The sequence below is a fragment of the Uranotaenia lowii genome, chromosome 3, assembly GCF_029784155.1.
Source record: "Uranotaenia lowii strain MFRU-FL chromosome 3, ASM2978415v1, whole genome shotgun sequence".
Lineage (NCBI taxonomy): Eukaryota > Metazoa > Arthropoda > Insecta > Diptera > Culicidae > Uranotaenia > Uranotaenia lowii.
In genome coordinates, this window is record NC_073693.1 from 353,319,940 (window position 1) to 353,340,090 (window position 20,151).

Sequence of the window (20,151 nt, forward strand, 5' to 3'; positions counted from 1 at the left end):
TTGCATTTTTCTTATGGTTCGGGTCATAATTTTTTTTTTCCTTATGGTAAATTGCCTTGCAACTCAAACATGCAGACATATATAAAGAAAGCTCAAATTTATCGAAATAATCGAAAAACTTTCCATTTTCGACAGCTTTAACCTTTATCGGTTATCACTTTCCCAGCTTACACTTTTCATTCGAACGTGCCCGGATTGTTAAAGGACACCTTCGATTCACTTATCCCTCTACAGTATCACACTCGAACGCCGCCCCGTTGTCCTTTTTGTAGGCAATTACACAACCCTAGGAGCAGGACAGGACAGAACCGCAACGGATAATAACCGTGTCGATGGGCGGTCGGTCGGTCGGTCGAGCCGGAGCGACACCCATCAACTTATCAGTCTAGCGTCTCATCAGCCCCAAGTGCCCGGGGCTTGTCATTCATCCCGAGGAGGACCTTTTGTTAAAACAAAGATAATCCGGCTCATTGTATCACCCACACGACCTCACCTCCTTCTCCTTCTATTAATTTCGGCTCGAAACCGCTTGAATGGAACAAGCGAACCGAACGAAGATGCACACACCAGTTCGTAATTTCCGTCTTTCCCAAAAAGTTTCCCTACATCCTGACCTTGTCTTGGCTGGGTAAGGTGAAAGGCACCATCCGGCAAAAAGTGAGCAGATAGGTACATAAGTTCCTGTCTGGGAGTTTGTTTGCGAAGATTTTTCTCAACGTTCGAACAGTGAACGAAATTTTCTTCTCCGTTCCCTCATCCAAAATTAATGGATCCAAGATGTTGTGATGCGCGAAATTTATTTGCCTTCGGGGAAAAATAATTTCAGCATAACCGACTTTGATGGAAAGCGTGTGCTAGGAGTAAGCCTAGGCTAGGTGTATCCGGTAAGCCAGCCGGCTGAAGATGGTGGCGAAAGTGAAAATAGGTTTTTAATAATGCAGACGGCAACTCTGTTGTTGGCTATAAACATTGACTCCGGAATTTGATAAATTATCTTTGGAACCTGATCGAAAATGTTTGGGATAGCATTCAGTTCTTTGACTTTGGGACACAATCAATCCATTTTGATTGTTAGGTGTTTGACTACGAGTTCTGAGATTAAAGTTGTGGAGTCTTAAATAATGATTGATAGGAAATTTAATATCTCAAAAAATTTCACATCTTTGCTTTGTTTTAAGGCGGAACTCTCATTTTTCCGGATGTTTTTTAATGAATTTATTCGCAATAAGCTTAACACTATATGAAGTATAATTTGATTTTCCTTTCACTTGGTTTCTGACCAATAAGAGTTCCAATCATGTGTTAAGCTCCGATGAAATCTTGATGTTTTCCCCAATCTGTGGAAGTGCCAATTTGGACTAGATCCAATACTTAATAAAGCAATCGAATAATTAGCACCTGGGTTGAACAGAACACAACAAACGGTTTCCAAATGAGAAAAACAATCAATTCTTGCTAAGTTGTCTCGATTTCGCCGAGGGTGGAGGCAAATCAATTCATTCCAAGTTCATTATCGTTCTTTGAAATTTGGTTGATGGATTTTAGGTCCAGGAAACAGTCTGTAATAGCTTATTTTCCAATTTAATAACAATTGATTCTCATATTTTCCGGAACTTTTACGTAACCACGCGTTCCTTTCATTTTGTCGGTCTACCAGCTAACATTTCCATATCACTACAACTAATGAAAACACCCAACTAATTTCATCTTTTTTCCTTGGAACATTTTCAGGCCAAAGCCATGGGCAAGGTGCTCTTCGAGCAGGTCTGCCGGCAGTTGAACCTCCTGGAGGCCGACTACTTCGGCCTGGAGTATCAGGAAGCCCCCTCCGGCACCAAATACTGGCTGGATCTGGAGAAATCGCTGAACCGGCAAGTAGGGCTATCCCTCATCGAACCGATGCTGCGGTTTTGCGTCAAATTCTACTCGCCGGATCCGATGCAGCTGGAGGAGGAGTACACCCGGTATCTGTTCTGCCTCCAGGTCAAGCGGGACTTGGCCACCGGCAGCTTGCAGTGCAACGATAACACCGCGGCCCTGATGGCGAGCTACATTGTGCAAGGTATGATAGTTCAAGTAAATCTTATTTATGGCGTATTTTTTTTTAATCCGGATTTGTCTCTGGATCCGTCCGTCCGAATAAAAAGACGACTTTCGGTTTTCGAGTTATTCCAGACGTAGGTGTGCGTGAGAACGAGCGCAATGTTTACATGCAGCTGTCATTTTGTTCTTCCTTCTGGATTGCTTCACTCGGTTCTTCACATCCGGATTGCCTTTTTTGTGTCCGGATTGCACTGGACAGCAGATAGTACGATTTTTCTTGGCTGATGTTCAAAATCGCGGCAATAATAATTATCCCGATCATTATTTCAACTGTTTTGCCTTCAGCCACAAACAGCTGTTTAATGTTTTGACAACAACGTTGAGGGTATTGGTGAACTTCTCGCAAAACTGACTTTCTTCTCAGGGTGACTCCGTCCGTTTTTCGAGCGAAACTAGGTTGCCTCTAGAGCAATAAATAAGCACGATGACAGCAATTAGAGCGAACCTAGGTTGCCCCTGGTTTGCCTCCAGGTGACCCGTTACAGTCCCTGGAGTGTCAATTTGACATTCCTTACTAAAACCAATATATTTCTCTTGTTTCCATACCGATTTCTACTAAATTTATAGTTTCGTAAACCTCGTAATGTAACTCAAGTATGTTTCTCCGACAATATTCACCTACAACACTTTACTGCCGTGTTTCGCCGAAGTGACGCATAAACCATTTTTGTTTTAAGCGAATTTTTAAAAGCGATTTTCACTTTTCCCTCTATATTCGTTAATCTGAAACTTTTCATAGAATGTGATCTGTGGAATTTATGCAGTGATAGATGACAAATGCAGCCTTTTGAAACACAACTCTTCATTTTGCGTAAAATTCGTACAATTACTTCAAACTGACGCATACCCAGTTCGGCGTATAAACGTTTGTTCTGATTTGACGATTCTCCGTCGAAGTCACGTTTATCCTTAGTCTTGTCGTGCAATTGGACAAATTTCGTTCTTCAGTTAAAATGGCCAGATTAGTTCTTAAATTGTATTCGAGGATGACTTAAATTGTCAATATTTCAGCTGTTTTTGAATTTTTTCTCAAAAATAATACTCGATCATGTAATTCGGAATGTTTTCTGATGAAATGAGGCGTTTGAGATATTTTCTGCTTTTAAATGTTTATCTTACGACAGTTTTATTTTTCTTGTTTTTTCGCGCGGTTTTCGCGCTATTTGTTAACAAAAACCTTAACATTCCTTCTACGGCAAATAAGGTTTTATGTCAGAACAATACATTTTTCGTATCAGTTTTCTATACGAAACGTTTTTTGGGCAATTTCAACACCATGATTTTGAAAAAAAATTATGATCCTTTCTTAACCAGAAAATATGTCGGATCGGGCAACAATTGGTCCGCTCAATCTCCTCCTGCCCCATTTGTTGTACATAACTCCGCTGCAAAATTTGTTTAGAAATTTCAAATTTATGAATTTGTATACCTCCAATAACTTTGTTTGATTGTTTTTACAGCCAAAAATAGCAATAAAAATTTTGGAAGCGATTATTAGCGATTGGATTATAACAACGTGTTTTGAATAAGTAAGGAGGCTTGTGCGGAAAAATCCAAATTTTCATTCAAAAACCACCAGAGATGTACTGAAAGTTTAAAAAAACATTATTTTAGATTTTTAAAATATTTCTTGGTTCTTGCAATACATAACATTTGAACAAAAATTAAACCTAACTTGTACTCCAGAAATGATATTTGTTGTCATACAAAAAATTCAAAATAGGTAAATATTTTTTAATTTTAGTGTTCTGACAGCTAATTTGAAAGCTGGTTAACCGTAGGATGAAAATAAGAATCGCATTATACTGCTTTGCATAGCCAATAAGTGTGTTCATTTAAAACATTCACAAAAAACATGTCATGTAATTATTGAAAGCTCCAGAAAGCAAATCCTTAAATTTTACAATGGATTACGATTTTTTATTGCGGAATGGTTATAACTTTTTTCATGAAATGCTTTGCTTCTTCTCATGTTGGCAAAAAATTAATCTTAAGAATGGGCAAAATCAATGATTTAAAACAAACTTCATTTTAAACTTATTTGAAATTCTTGGTCATGCGAAAAGTTCATCTTCCATACAAATTGTCATACAAAATTGAACACGTTCATTGACTGCAGTAGTAATTTTAGTAATTTCTGTGCTCTAATTAATTATTTTCCACTTAGAATTTTCACATTTTTTGCACTCAATGTTGATTTTTAATAATTAATTCAATAATTCAAAAACACTTTATATTTCCATAAGTTTATCTTTTCTACCGTCGAATCCTAAAATTGAAGTTTTGTAATTATTAAACTCGTTGAAAAAACTTATGAATATTGAATGTATGAAAGTCGGGTAACTTGCATTGTCTGAAAAGTGTCAAAGTCAACTCAACTGCATTGGCTTTGAGAGACTACTTTTTTATCAGATTTATTTTTATTTTTTTTATCTATTTATTTATTTACTTAACATTTTATGCAAAGAATCTAAAAATTGTTCTGATAAAATCTATTCCTCTAATTTCGAGACGACAAATCTTAAAGAGTTGTATTCCATGTCAACAGCGATCCCCTTGATATTGTTAATAATATTGTCAGAATATTGTGCAATAGGAAAACTACGACCTTATCATCCTTATCATTAACAGTCATAGCTTTGTGAAACCTAATTTGATCCGAAAAAGTTTTTCAACCGGAAAGCTCTATGTGATGTGATTGTTTCTTGAAGATTGATGAAATGCTACAGAGGTTACATTAATTACAAATAAACCCACTTACATGAAAAAGTGATTTAAATCAATTAACTTTTCGAAAAGATGAATTCTTATACAAAATTGTATATCATGAGCATAAATCAGTCGAACGATTTGAAACTTTGGGCGTGGTTGTGTCCATTTTCAAGTTTTAAATTGATATTCATTACGTAAAAATCGATCGACTTCCAAGTGAATCCTAAAACAATTGTTTTATAAAACCACATCTTCTTCATAGCGGTAAAAGGGGGCAAAACAGATCACGTTCTCTAATCTTTTCACCTGTAAATAGGCACTTAAAAATTAAGCATAAAATACCTTTCAGTTCATTCTATGGGATTTTAAAGACATAAAATTGTATGTTGGTATGACATATAAAGAAAAAAGTTCAACACTGGGCAGATTAGGTCAAATAACACTCCATTCAAATGGCTTCGGTTAAATTTGAGTTTCTGAGAAAACTTCACGTGTGATAAATGCTATTCCAGACACTCAAAACGGCAGCTTTGTGTTTTTTTAGATTTTGGGTTTGAATTTTCCCATTGTGCATTGGACGGGTTACATGGAAGACCCCACCCCCCTCCCCTCAAAAAGGGCCGTCTCCAAATAAGATTGCATTTGAACTAGAAGTTCTCATAATAAGCTTCCGTAACAAAGATCAGCCTTTTCGACCACATGGTGGCTGATTTTTAAAATGTGCAACAATTGGAAAAAATCGGACAACATTATGAACGACTATTGGGCACAGACAAGCTGTTTTCAATGATTTTTTAAATTTTTATGTCACTTTTTTCAAACACTTGAACTTTTGGATATTGTTGACCAATCCTGTATGACTGCATCGACAAAAAAATCGAGTGAATTTGATTGAAATGACTAAAATACAGCATAAAAACCAAAATCATGTGCTTAGCTGTGCAACGATTGGCAAATCACCCTACATTCTATTTTAAGGTGATCTATTTGCCAAGGGGCGAGGGATTTAAAGAAGCATTTTTTGCAAAAGGATAGTTGTGGTTTTCTTTAATTGATATTTTTTGGTGATTAACGACGAAAAGACTGCTGTTTTTTTACGTTTCGGCTTACTGAATTTCAGCCATCCTCAGAAAAAAACTTGTTTTGCCGCATGTGTCCTTTACGGCCGTCAGCCTTATTTTTCGTCGTAAATCACCGAAAAATATCAATTAAAGAAAACCACAAGAAAGTGCGGTGAACAATACCAAATAATAGAAGGATAGTTGCAATGAGCGATATGTTTGCTACATTGAGTGGATCAGTTTTTTTTTTTTTTTTTCCTGTAGGGGAGAGCCCACTGCGACCAGTAGTTGATCTATTGTGGTGTTTACCCCGCGTTACTATATGCTGTCAGGTTCACCTGCACTATTGATTGGAGTGACAGTTGATTGCTGACTAAGCATTTTATCCCAATCGGGTATGATATCAAAGATGTATGATATAACCTTCTTAGGGCTGATATGCAACCATATGTCTTGTGCGCTTATTAACTTTGCCCCAAGTACTCGCTCTCTCCTATTTAGGAGGGCGCAGCAGTTGCATAGAAGATGCTCTGCAGTTTCTTTTTCGAACCCGCAGAACCGACAGTCATCGTTCAGAATTATGTTTATCCTTTTGAGATGCTGTTTTGTTGGACAATGTCCGGTCAAGAGACCTGTGTAAGTACTTAATTCGTGCTTACTTAAGTTCAACATGTTTTTTGAGAGTCGTGCGCTTGGTTCAATGAATCTTTTTGCCTGGGTTGCTCCCTCCGCTGTTTTCCAGTTGGAAACAATAGTGGTGCTTTCCCAGTTCTTGAGCTCCATAGTCAAGGCACTTCTCGATACTCCGCAGAAAGGTTCAGGTCCAATCAACAGTCCTTGAGATCCTTCCCTAGCTAGTTGGTCTGCTTCTTCGTTCCCTAGGATACCGCAGTGGCCTGGTACCCAGAATAAAGATACTCTGTTCCTTATGGCCAGGTTTCTTAGTGCAACTATACACTCCCAAACTAGTTTGGAGTAACATGTGAACGTACTTAGTGCTCGGAGAGCAGCCTGGCTGTCAGAGAACATGCAGATACTTGTGTACCTGTATCCCCTTTTCAAACAGGCTAAAGTGCATTCTAGAATGGCTTGAATTTCAGCTTGGAATACTGTTGGCCAGTTTCCCATAGGAATTGAGATCCTGAGTCTAGGTCCGAAAACCCCTGCCCCAGTTCTTTTATCCATTTTTGACCCATCAGTGAAGAATAGGATCGATCTGGGAGGAACCGCAGGTCCACCTGACTCCCACACGTCCCTATCATTGATAGTTACATTGTATGGTATGTCTAGGTTGAAAATGGGCTCCATCCAGTCATCATTTTTCACAATAAGTGAGTTTAATTTAAATTTCTTTAGGATTTTGAGGTGTCCTGTAAGATCTCCTTCATAGAGAGTTTTGTATTTGGAGAGTCTCAAGGCACTACGTTCCGCCTCTAACTCAATGAATTGATGTAGAGGCAGAATATTTAGTAGTGCATTTAGAGCCTCATTCGGTGTGCTTCGCTTTGCGCCAGTTATAGCTAGCGTTGCAAGTCTTTGGAGCTTCGCTAGTTTTTTCTGGGCCGTAATTTGCATAGTTTTGGTCCACCATACTAATGAGGCATAAGAGATTTTGGGTCTTATAATAGCTGCAAATATCCAGTAGATAATTTTCGGCTGTAGTCCCCATTTTTTCCCTACTCCTTTGAGGCAGACCCATAGAGCTGTTGTAGCCTTAGCGATTACATGCTCTATCTGTGGGTTCCATGATAGCTTTGAGTCTAGTACTATGCCTAAATATTTCACTTGTGATTCGAGGTTTAACACTTCCCCATCTAATGTTAGAGGTTTTAGTGTAATTTTTCGTCTCCTAGTGAAGGCTATCACAGTAGTTTTGGAAGGGTTTATATTTAGTCCCTCTTCCCTGCACCAAAATAGTGCGTAGTTGAGTGCAGTTTGCATTCTATTAGACAGCACATTCTCATGTTTTCCCCGAACTATAATAACTACGTCGTCTGCAAAGCCAATAACTTCGAATCCCATGGATACAAGTTTGTTTAGGAGGTCGTCCACTATCAAGGACCACAACAACGGTGATAGAACCCCGCCTTGGGGACATCCCTTCGTTGGTGTGGCTTTGATTGTAAGTCCTCCCAAGCTTGCATAAATGGTTCTGTTTATTAGCATCGCACTAGTCCAGTTAACAATTGCCGAGTGGCACCCTCGTCTTTTCATAGCTGTTTCGATTGAAGTGTGAGATGCGTTGTCGAATGCCCCTTCAATGTCTAAAAAAGAAGCGAGTGCTATTTCTTTTGCCTCTACAGTCTTTTCTAGTTTTTGTGTAAGGGTATGTAAGGCCGTAACCGTGGACATACCTTTTTTGTAAGCGAACTGGAAGTTGTTTAGCTTACTTAAGCTAAGATACTGCGATTTAATGTACTCGTCAAGTATCTTCTCCATTATTTTCAAAATAATGGACGTTAGACTAATAGGTCTGAATGCCTTAGGTTGTGTTTTATCTTTTTTCCCTGGTTTCGGGATAAAGATCACGCGCACCTTCTTCCACTGAGTTGGAATATGACAGAGGGTCATACTGGCGACGAACATCTCTACCAAGGCAGGTGTTACCATTTGTTTAGCTTGCTGTATTTGAATTGGTAAAATTCCATCTTCACCAGCTGCTTTGAATGGTTCGAATGTACTTATTGCCCAGTCAACCATTGAAGGTGTAAAGATTGTGCGTGATTTGCGAAGTGCTTCATCACGTCTGACATTTCGAGTGAGTCTTTCAATCGGAGTGTCATTAATCTCTATTCCTCAGCATTGGAATATGGATCAGTTTACGCAGCATTTTGAAACGAAGCAATCAGTGGCAGAAAAGCTGCTGATACATTCAGCACTTTTACGAAGCACTTAATGCTCTTGAACTGTCCTGAATCAATCCTCTATTGGATGGACAATTTTTCAGGACAAAACAAGAACTTGGACCTCATGACGTTGCTGGCAAACTCCAAAAAGATTCCGTCAAAAAATAACATCCAAATATTTGGAATCAAGCCATTCCTTTATGTCCGCTGATTCATTTCATGCAGCTGTCGAAAAACGTATGAAAAGCTTCAATCATAGCGAAATACACTGCTGGCCAAAAGTTTGGGATCACCCGATAAAAAACATGCTAATTTTGATCGTTCATATCTCAGCCGTCTTAGGACATATTGCAAATCTTCTGATCTCAATTGAAAGATAATGAGCAATAGCTGTTTCGGAGGTATTTTGCCCAGAAATAATGTTTAAATAATGTTATCATGTCAAAATATGATTTTTTTTCCAAATCTGAGGAATGTCGCTTGAAAATTATACGGGTTATGGAAATTGTTCTATATCACTTTTAAAAACGCATGGATATACGTCACTTCGGCGTATAAATCGCACTTTTGGCGATTCGTTTTTCTCGATTTTCTTAAAAACTGTTTGATATTTTCAAGATTTCTTGAAAGCATTTTAAAGCTCATAGGAAAACGCACACAATAGCGTCAAAAAGTCAAAATCGAAAAAGATGGATATGCGTCACTTCGTCACATCACGGCAGTTCAGTTTTCCGTTATTCAAAGTCTAAGAACAAAAAACGAAAAAAAACATGCATCGGAAAAAAGACTGTCGAGGGTAGATCTGCTACGGAATGTAAAAAAAAAGATGATTTTGTGTCGAAGAAAGCTATAAATCAATTAAATATCAATTTAATTGATATCAATGTCAATTAATATCAATTGAAATTAAAAAAAAAACAAGAAAGCTAAAGCTAGAAGCTATACGTTACACAGAAGGATTTTTTTTTAATTTTCGAAGATCGTTACCACAAAAATGTAAGAAGTGGTGTGAAAACCGTACTTTTCAATCAATGAGTCATAATAATTGTTTAAGTCACACAAGATAAATTTAGAAAAAAATGATGAAAAGTTGACGTTATTTGATACATTTTTGCATTTTGAGATTTTCAAAATACGAAACATAGAATTTTTGACGAATTTTCAAAAGTTGCTGTTTTTCAAACCTTTTATCAATTGGCAATTTCTCAGATTTTCTAAGATTTCAATTCAACTTTGCACTGGATTTTGAGTACAATAACGCAAGATTTCCGTAATAAATTTATATTCACTAGAAAGCCAATTCGATACCGATTAACGCTATGATGTAGGATATTACTGGTGAATATTTTCTGAGACACATATTTGAGTTACATTACGAGGTTTCCAAAACTATAAATTCTGTAAGAATCGGTTAAGAAACAAGAGAGATATTGTGGTTTTAAGCGAGGAGTGTCAAATTAACACTCAAGATCTGATTAGGGAGTTTTTTTTCCTGGGTATTCAGGGTACGTCCACAAAAAAAATAGTGATGCAAAATAAAAGATTTCAAGAATTCATTGAGGGCCCCGAAGATATTTTTTTTATTTGGAAGCACCCGTATTAGGTTACAAACCGCCAAACTTCCAATAGAGCGAATTAGGGTTGAACGAAAAGAGGCTGCCATTTTAAATTGGCATCTTAATTTTTGACGAAAAATACTCTATGTAAGGTCTGATACTCTATGTAAGATACGCCGGGGTAAGTGTGGACGCTAGGTGACGATGGCTATAAAAATAATACTGTGCACTATTTTTTTAAAACTTTTAATGTAGAATGTTAATTTTAATAATCTATCCAATAACTGTAGAAGAGATGCGATTCCGAAAATAACGGATGTTTACAGCAACTTTTTGTTAATTTGCTATTTGCTACGATGTCGGATTGATATGCATCTTACCAATTGCCAATTTTTAGTAAACAATTCTTACATTCGAAACAACCAGTTGGGAAAAGAAACGAGAATTTCCTGAGAAATCAAAGAGAAAATCTATCATCCCCACTTGCCCCATAAAGTGGGGTAAGTGAAGACACCAGCAGTCCATAACAATTTACGTGATAACTTTTCTCGTTTTGCGTCTAACAAGCTAATCTCTTCAGCGTTTTTAAACAACGTGTTCTGTATCACATTGAACGTACGTAATTTTATCAAAATTGATCCACTGCTGACTTTTTTTCGTGATTTTTTAAAGTTGAACTATACGAGAAACCGCCCACACTTACCCCGGTGTACCTTATAGGAATAAGCTGTTTCCACGTTGCTATTTATTTGAATTTTAAACTAACATAACATTTTTCTATGATATATTTTTCAATCAAATTATCTATGAAAGACTGTATCTACTGCACCCATAGACGAGGTTGCAAAAATCCAATGGCTATTTAGTCAATCTCTGTGCCTAAAATGCGCTAAAAAGTGTACTGTACCAAAGATGATAAGCACTACTGGCATAAATACTTGAGCTCGCAAGCAAAATTATGCAAAACTACTACATTAAAGCGTAACAAGAAAAACATTTTATGGGATTTACATTCTACTCGATAATTCATCAAAAAAAAAAATAGGGAGAATAGAACTCACTGCAACATCTCATCTCGGCTTCCCAGTCCGATATCCTACCCAGTGCACCATCTGAGTCGATTAGCATTGCCAGCATTGCCAAATTTGATCCAGATCGGGCCACGGGAAGGGGTCGCAAAATGAGGGTAAAATTTGCATGAGAAATTTTTTTCGGGAGGAACATGAAAAACCATTTTTTCACAAATAACTATTGTAACTATCTTTGGCCGATTTTTTTTTTTTAATAAGGGTTTCTGAAAGCTTAAATTATGACAAATATTTCATCCGAAGACCGGATTTCGATTAGAGTTTTTATCTCAATTATTGTACTTCAAAAATGGGTCAAAATTTTTTAAGGTAAAATTCACCACTGTTTATGATGGGTAAAAATTTCCAACCGCCACAACCGGAGCACTCAATTTGAAAATGAAATTGAGGTTGCCAATTTTTTTTGTATTCGTAATGAATATTGATCCCGAGGCTATCCGCAACAACTTTTGCTTTCTTTCAAGCAAGTTAAATTTTTTAACGAACATGAACTTTCTTCTTTCTTCTTCTCGAAAACCAGCATCCTGCGGTGATTACGCCCCCGAAGACTACCCCGATCACACGTACCTTTCCTCGTACCGATTCGTGCCGCAGCAGGATCACAACATGCAGCGACGGATCATGGAGAACCACAAAAAGCACATGTAAGTTTTCCTTTTTCTGTTTCCGTAATTTGAACCAACAATTTCAAAACAACAAAATTCTTCTCTTTTCCCAGAGGACAATCACCGGCCGAGGCGGACGTGAACCTGCTGGAAACGGCCCGGCGCTGCGAGCTGTACGGCATGAAGATGCACCCGGCCAAGGACCACGAGGGGGTGCCGCTGAATCTGGCCGTCGCCCACATGGGCATCGCCGTCTTCCAGGGCATCACCCGGATAAACACCTTCTCCTGGGCCAAAATCCGCAAGATCTCCTTCAAGCGGAAAAAGTTCCTCATCAAGCTGCATCCGGAGAACTACGTAAGTTTTTTTTCTCACTTTGTTTTGTTGTTTTTATATCAACTTTTTCTCCCGCCAGATCTATCACAAAGACACGGTGGAGTTCTTCTTCGAGGGACGGAACGAGTGTAAAAACTTTTGGAAAAAATGTGTCGAAAACCACGGGTTCTTCCGGTGTTCCACGGTGCAGAATGTGCAACGGCGGAAGGCACGGGTGCTTTCCCGGGGAAGTTCGTTTAGGTAAGGCGTGGCAAGGCGCTTGATTGAGTGCTTTCCCTAATGTGACTTACTTATCCTAGTTCTGTGATAGATGTATCCGGTACGAGAAGGGAATGCGGTTTTCTGATAGTTTTTTTCTTCTGTCTTCTATGCTACTAAGCTTCAGATATTCAAAACAGAACAAATTCCTTTTCAAAACAATATGTCAAATAATAGTGATAGATGATACCACCACTTCAGAATTCATGCAAGGCGAAATCTTTTGTTTTTTAGTAGTTCTCTATAAAAATTCTAGATTAAAGCTTGAAAGATTTCGCGCTTTTGTTTATATAATTTATTCGGATTTAAGGCTTTTTTTTAATATGAATTGTACTGACAATAATGATGAAAAAATAAAACCTGTAAAATATTACAAAATGATAGAAATAACAAAAATGTGAAAAATTATAAAATTTACAAAAAATAACACACACAACACAATCAACTCTAACAAGACAAAAGTTCTGACGAAAAATTATATATGTCAAAGATGACAAACATTTCAAAAAAGAACGAAACCACATAGAAAACAACGAAGAAAGCAAGAATTGCGGCAATGATAAAAATCATTTCAATGACTAAACTTGACACAAATAACAAAAAATGGTCAAAAACGACAAAAAAGACCAAAACGACAAAAAGTATTGATTACTGATGGCCAATAATAATAAAAAAAATTTTGAAAATGACAAAAATGTGATACATTACCAAAATTATCAAAACTACAAGAATCAAATAAAAAGAAAACAAAACACATTACCAAAAGAACAAAACAGAAAACTATTAAAAAGATAGTATACAAACCATGACAACGATAACGAGAAACTGAAAAAAATTGCAGAAAAAAAAAAAGAAAAAATAACAAACCAACACAACGACAAAATAAAATGATAAGAATGTCAAAAATTGGTAAAATAACAAACTCTCGAAAATAGTTAAAACGACAAAAATAACAACTTGAACAAAAATAACGACTTGGCAAAATGGCAAGACTGAACAATAAGACCTACAAAAAACAGACATAAATGACATAAATGACACAAATGATATTAGTGGCATAAATGACATAAATGACAAAAATGACAAAAATGACAAAAATGACATAAATGACATTAATGATATAAATGACATTAACGACATAAATGACACAAATGACATAAAGACACAAATGACATAAATGACATGAATAACATAAAAGATATAAATGACATAAAGAACATAAATGACATAAATTACATAATTGACAAAAATGACATAAATAATAGAAATGACATAAATAATAGAAATGACATAAATGACATAAATGACATAATTGACATAAATGATTTAAATGACAAAAATGACATAAATAACATAAATGACATAAATAACATAAATGACATAAATGACATAAATGACATAAATTACATAAATGACATAAATGACATAAATGACATAAATGACATAAATGACATAAATGACATAAATGACATAAATGACATAAATGACATAAATGACATAAATGACATAAATGACATAAATGACATAAATGACATATAGGACATAAATGACATAAATGACATAAATGACATAAATGACATAAATGACATAAATGACATAAATGACATTAATGACATGTATGACATGTATGACAAAAATGATAGGATGGCAAAAGTTTACATAAAAAAACTACATAAATGTTTGAAATGACGAAAATAATGAAAAACGATAGTAAAAAGATAAAAATTCCACTAGTTCTCATGCTTAATAAGAACAATGATACTACAAATTTTTTATAAAGCAAAATTGAAGAATTTTAAAAACTACTTGAAAATTACAAAAAAATACGTGTGTTAGAAGCGCTTAATTTAAAGCAGATGGAATGAAATCATCGAATTCTTCTGTTGCTCTCAACTCCACACAAATTGATATATATTTTAAAGTACTATTTGAAAACTTTAATTAAAAATTAAAATAATTCAAAGCCCTTGACTGAAATTGTTTCTCTTTAACAATCCGCAGGTACAGTGGCAAAACTCAGAAACAAATAATCGAATTCGTCCGGGACAATTACGTGAAGCGGCAAACATTTCAAAGGTAAATAATCATTTTTTCCCCCCCAGAATCGCACACCCATCATCGCATCCATCACCTACAACACCCATCAGTACATACGGTTGCACCCTTTCCTCCACATACTTTCTCTGCTTTTCTTCTGTATCCCTTTTGAATCTTTCCGCTTTGTCTCTTTCGAATAAAATAAAAATTTTCAATCCCATCAAGTCTCTGTTTGGCATCTCTGCTCTACTTTACTCGGTCAACCTTTTCCCTTAACATGTTGTCACATTTTCCGTTGAACATACACACAGAAAACACCCTTTTTCTTGTGTTTGTTTTTCATAAAGTCGCTATTATTTACTTTTTTTCGAAAAATGTTTTTTTTTCAAATTTCTGCTTAATATCATTACAACTGAACACCTTTCAAATATTCATTATCTTTTTGAATAATCTTTTCTTGTTTTTTATTGTACTACCATTTCCGGTTGGAACTGCTTCGTTGACTTTCAGATTCCAACTGATATCAAATAATATTGAGCATCCATTGATTCGTTTATGTACTTACTCGTATTTCATTATTTATAGGGGAGATGAGGGCATAACGAGCACCCGAGGCATAATGAGAACTACGCTTTTCTACGAAAGTGCGTATTTTCTTAAATAAATTTTCATGAGGATTTGTTTCGTACTTCCCATAGTATTAATTTTTCACAAAAAAAGGAATCTCCTTATCATCTTTACAGAGATATTTAAAAAAAACTAGCTTCTCAAGTTACGAAAATATTATAATTTTTGAGCACCACGAAATAAGCTCTTATGATCTTAAAATAACCTTGATCTATAATGTACGCACTGCAACATGATATACACATTGTTTCTCAATTTTTACCATCATAAATTTTTTGATTTTTCACTTATATCAATTTTTAAACACGTTTTCACTTAAATTTGTTGACTAGGGGCATATAGAGCACCATATTATCGAGGCATAATGAGCATTTTCTGCCGTAGAATCTAGCAGCGAATTAAAATTGATTTATAGCGCCACACCTTGACTTGTTTTCATCCGACAATTTAGCCTATTGGTAAGGTGTCGGAGAGGTAATCAAAAGACTAGAGTTAGATTTCTGTTCGAGGTGATTTTCTTCCATTCACAATTCATGATCGATTTTTTTATTGTTACATTATACGGCTAGTAGCATCATCCTCCGAACAAAGCACTTAATGTATGAGCGTGCGTGAATTGTTTGTATTCTACAAACAGACCTAGATTATTTTGTTATTGCTTTGTTTGATGAATCTACGACTCACCTGACTTCATCGAATTGAATTCGCTGTTAGATTCCCCGGCAAAAACGCACATCTTGCTCTGATTAATGGTGCTCATACTGCCTCAGGGGGGGTTCTCATTATGCCTCCACAGTGGCTGGTTTTCAGCTTTTGGCAAATTTTTTTAAAATGCATTTTTTAACGTTTTCATCTAGTTTTTCACGTTTCAGCCCGTTAGGGAATAGGCTTTTCAAGTGTCTGAACACGAAACAATAATGTAACCTCCATATTATAGCTATTTTCTATGGTTAAATAACCGTTTTCCTTAAGGTGGCCATTATTCCCCCATCTCCCCTAATCTACTACAACTTTCTTAAAAAAACAGCTTCTCGTGATTTTTTTTCCAATTGAAACTAATAGCTTTTATCCATACATACTTTCCATTTCTCTCCATAAGTTTCATTAGAGTCATGATTCCATAGTTTAGTTTTGGAATTGGTTAATTCTTAATATATTATTTAAAGTTTTTTTTTTATTTTCCATTCCTTTTTTTATAAACTTTATCTTAAAAATCCCAGTAAGGTGTCATAAACTGAAATAAAAACTCCTCTCATCTAAATAAACCATAACGAGAAGTACAACTAATTGTTACATGGCATAAATTTACTTAAATTTCATAACAACTGGAAATGACTGACCATCTAAATGACCACAACTTTTGAAACAATAACAAAAAAAAACTGAATGATAACCTGTCGATAAAACACCAAAAACAAACACCTCCACCAGTCTGCGAGAGCACGTCATACCACCATGCTTTTTGCTTCGGTAAATTTCGGTAGTAGTAGAAACGTTTGTGACCCTTCTCCTAAAATATTTGCCCCGGCCACCGGAAATTCCTCGCCATGCCATGTTTGAACCGACCCGAGTTTTTGGATTCCTCCAGCAAGAGAGAGAAGGTGGAGGCTTTTTGTATATGACTCTGCCTCTCTCGCGCTCTCTTACTTTAAGCTATCACTCTCTCCAATCCAAATTGTCTTGAAAAAGTCCTTTGATAAAATAAACCTGCTCGTGTGCGATTAAACCAATAATATCTTGTTGAGAAACTTTTGTTCCCCAAACGTGTATAGGTTTGATATGCCAAATTACCCCCTGCTGGACTAAAACTAGATTAATTGGTTTTTAGTTTATTTAAAGGATTTTGGTTTGTAGTTTATTTTGTTAACATTGTTTATTTTAGTACCATTCCCAGAATGTTGCAATTTGTTTTTAAATTTAAGTTTAGATTATTATCTTTAGAAAATTTTTAATTCCAAAAAAAAACTGGTTATTTCACGGAGTAATGGATTGTTTTGAAAAAAGTCACACAGGTAGTGTTCAAAAGTCGGGGCCCTGATTTTGAAAGAAAAAAACCATAAGTAGTTGAGGAAATTTAAGGATTACAGATCCGAAATGTACATAAACTTTTAGTTCAGAGTTATTTGAATTAGTTGATATTTTCACTGATTTATTACAAAATCACATCAATTTAAAAAAAAAAGAACAAATTCACCATAACATCCACGGAACATTATATGCAGGTATCATTGATTTTTTTTTTAACCGTATCCGAAAATTGTATGAAAATGCTCGGCATGCAAAATTACAGGAAATTGAAAACTAAATGAAGTCAATATAACATGCATATGACATTTTAATGACATGAAAATGATGAGAGAAAAAGTCTACTAAAAGTAAAACTAAGCTCATATTTTATGACAACATATAACAGCAAAAACTGTATGAAAACAATAGTAACAAAAATAACATGAAAACAATTTGAAACATCAAAACATGCCACAATTACATGAGATTGACAGCGGAAATAACAAAATCAAATTATAAATAAAGCCAAAAGAATTAAAAGGTACCAAGGCTTTATAAAGCATCATGAAATTTTAAAACAAAAAAGCAGACAATTTCTAGATAATATGAATTTAAATCAAAGTGATTAAAAATAAATAAGATTATGGCAAAGACTAAGATAAAAAAGACATGAAGTGACAAATTAAAAAAAGTTTAATCTCGCTTAGTGAAAAAAAACAGTGAACAAAAAATATAAATAAAGTAAAAAAAACCAATTAAAAAAAATGAATTAAAGCAAAAGAAATAAAAAAATATTAAAAAAAAATAAATTGAAATAAAAATAAATTAAAAAAAAATTGAAAAAAATAAATTAAAAAAAAATTGAAAACAATAAATAATAAAAAAAAAACTAAAAAGAAAATTAAAAAAAAAATTAAAAAAAAATTAAATTAAAAAAAATAAATTTGAAGAAAAATAAAAAAAAATTGAAAAAAGAATTAAACAAAATAAATTTAGTAAAAATAATAAAAAAATAATGCTAAAAAATTGAAAATAAACAAAAAATTAATTGAAAAAAACAAAAAAAATAGAAAAAAAAATAAAACATTTAATAATTGAATGAATAAAAAACAAGAATAAATAGAAAACCCATAAAATAAATTAAAAAACAAAAATAAATAGAAAACTCATAAAAAAAATTAAAAAACAACAAATAAATAGACAACCCATAAAATAAATTAAAAAACAACAAATAAATAAAAAACAACAAATAAATAAAAAAAAACAAAAAATAAATTTAAAAAAAATAATTGAAAAATCATTTAAATAATTAAAAAATCCATAAAAAAAATTAAAAACAAAATAAAACAAAAAAATTATTTAAAAAAAAATTATAAAACATCAATTTAGAAAAATAAAACAAAGTATGTATAAATAAAAAAAAAGATAAATAAAGAAAAGTTTAATTTAAAATATGATAAATAAAAAAGAGATATAAAAAAAAAAAAAAATAAAAACAAAACCGAATAAAAAAAAAATCAAATTAAAAAAAAAACAAAAAATATATGAAAAAAAAAGAAAAATAGAATAAAAATCGCAACTAATTACTAAAAACTACCAAATAATAAAAAAACAAAAAAATATTTAAAAAAAAAAACAAAAAAAACCAAAGGAAATGCAAAAAAAACCAAAAAAAAAACGAAAAATAAATAAATTAAAAATAAAAAGGAAATCAATAAATTAAATTAAAAAAATGTAGAATTTGTAAATTATAAACATGATAATAAGAAAAAATAAATTAAAAATTTGAATTTTTAAAAATAATTTAGCAAAAATATGTATCAAAATTAGCAAAAAATTAAAAAAAAAATAAAATAAAAACTACATTAAAAAATTAAAAATAAAATAAAATAAAATAAATTAAATAAAATAAATTAAATGTAATAAATTAACCCTTATCCGCATTAGATTTCATTACCCTAATCAGCACTTGTGGTGTCAATTTGACACCACAAGCTCAAATCGTTATAACTTTTGGCGTGTTAGACCGATTTAAACAAAACTTACATCAAAAGAAACCTTGTAATGTCAGTAAAATATATTAGAACATTATATATAGCTAAAGTTACAAGTTTTCTCGTTATTCAGCATGAAAGAAAAAAAATCCGAAAAAACATGCCTCACGAAAACTGCTGTAGTTCATATGTTACACGTCCAAAAAAATATTTGCCTTATGCATATGAAAGCTGAAGTTAATGCCTACATCATGAAGACAAGAAATATTTTTGTAAATTTTTTTTAATGAAATGGTCACAAAAAGTTCAAAAAAGTGGTCTAAAAAACCTACTTTTCATTCGATTGCTAGTAAATACTGTTTGAGCGATGGTAGAGTTTTGAAAAAAATATGACTACAAAATGTATTAAAATTCCAACATTTTGCTGTCTTTAGATTTTTGCCGACAGACGAAATAATGATGCGTGTCGTGACAAGCAAACGCGAACTACTATCATTAGAAAATTTCCAACCAAGAAACGCTCGACACGCATCGTTATTTCGTCTGTCGGCTTCGCTCTCTGCCCGAATCACCACCCACCGTACCTACTCGGAGAGCAAACAAACACGTTTTGCTGGACGAGGTGCTTGTAGTTCTAGAAATTCAGGAATGATTTTATGTTTATAATTTTCATATTTTTGTGAAATCTCACAGCGTGAATTGCAGCACCTCACTAGAATGTAGATTAAATGTGCTTTCTAATGAATATACTCTTGGTTGGTCCAAACAAAGTAAAAGCACTGATAATCCGGGTACAACCTGACGGTGGACCACAAAAACAGATGAAATTTCAATTTGTAAAAAAATCGCGCAAAGTAGTGAACTTTGAAAAATTCCAGTAAATTCAATTTTTGTTGCACTAAAAATCTAAAGACAGCAAAA

At 34.0% G+C, this 20,151-nt stretch overlaps 1 protein-coding gene across 2 annotated transcripts in view; it reads left to right on the top strand.

The window, feature by feature from the left end:
* Window positions 1-20,151, top strand: part of LOC129755179 (FERM, ARHGEF and pleckstrin domain-containing protein 1-like) — a 161,337-nt gene that overhangs the window by 134,701 nt on the left and 6,485 nt on the right. For both annotated transcript variants that reach the window (XM_055751546.1, XM_055751547.1), the window contains exons 3-7: window positions 1,732-2,062; window positions 11,887-12,010; window positions 12,085-12,328; window positions 12,387-12,547; window positions 14,567-14,641. In XM_055751546.1, coding sequence (XP_055607521.1) covers window positions 1,732-2,062; window positions 11,887-12,010; window positions 12,085-12,328; window positions 12,387-12,547; window positions 14,567-14,641 — 935 coding nt within the window. The remainder of the gene's footprint in view (window positions 1-1,731; window positions 2,063-11,886; window positions 12,011-12,084; window positions 12,329-12,386; window positions 12,548-14,566; window positions 14,642-20,151) is intronic.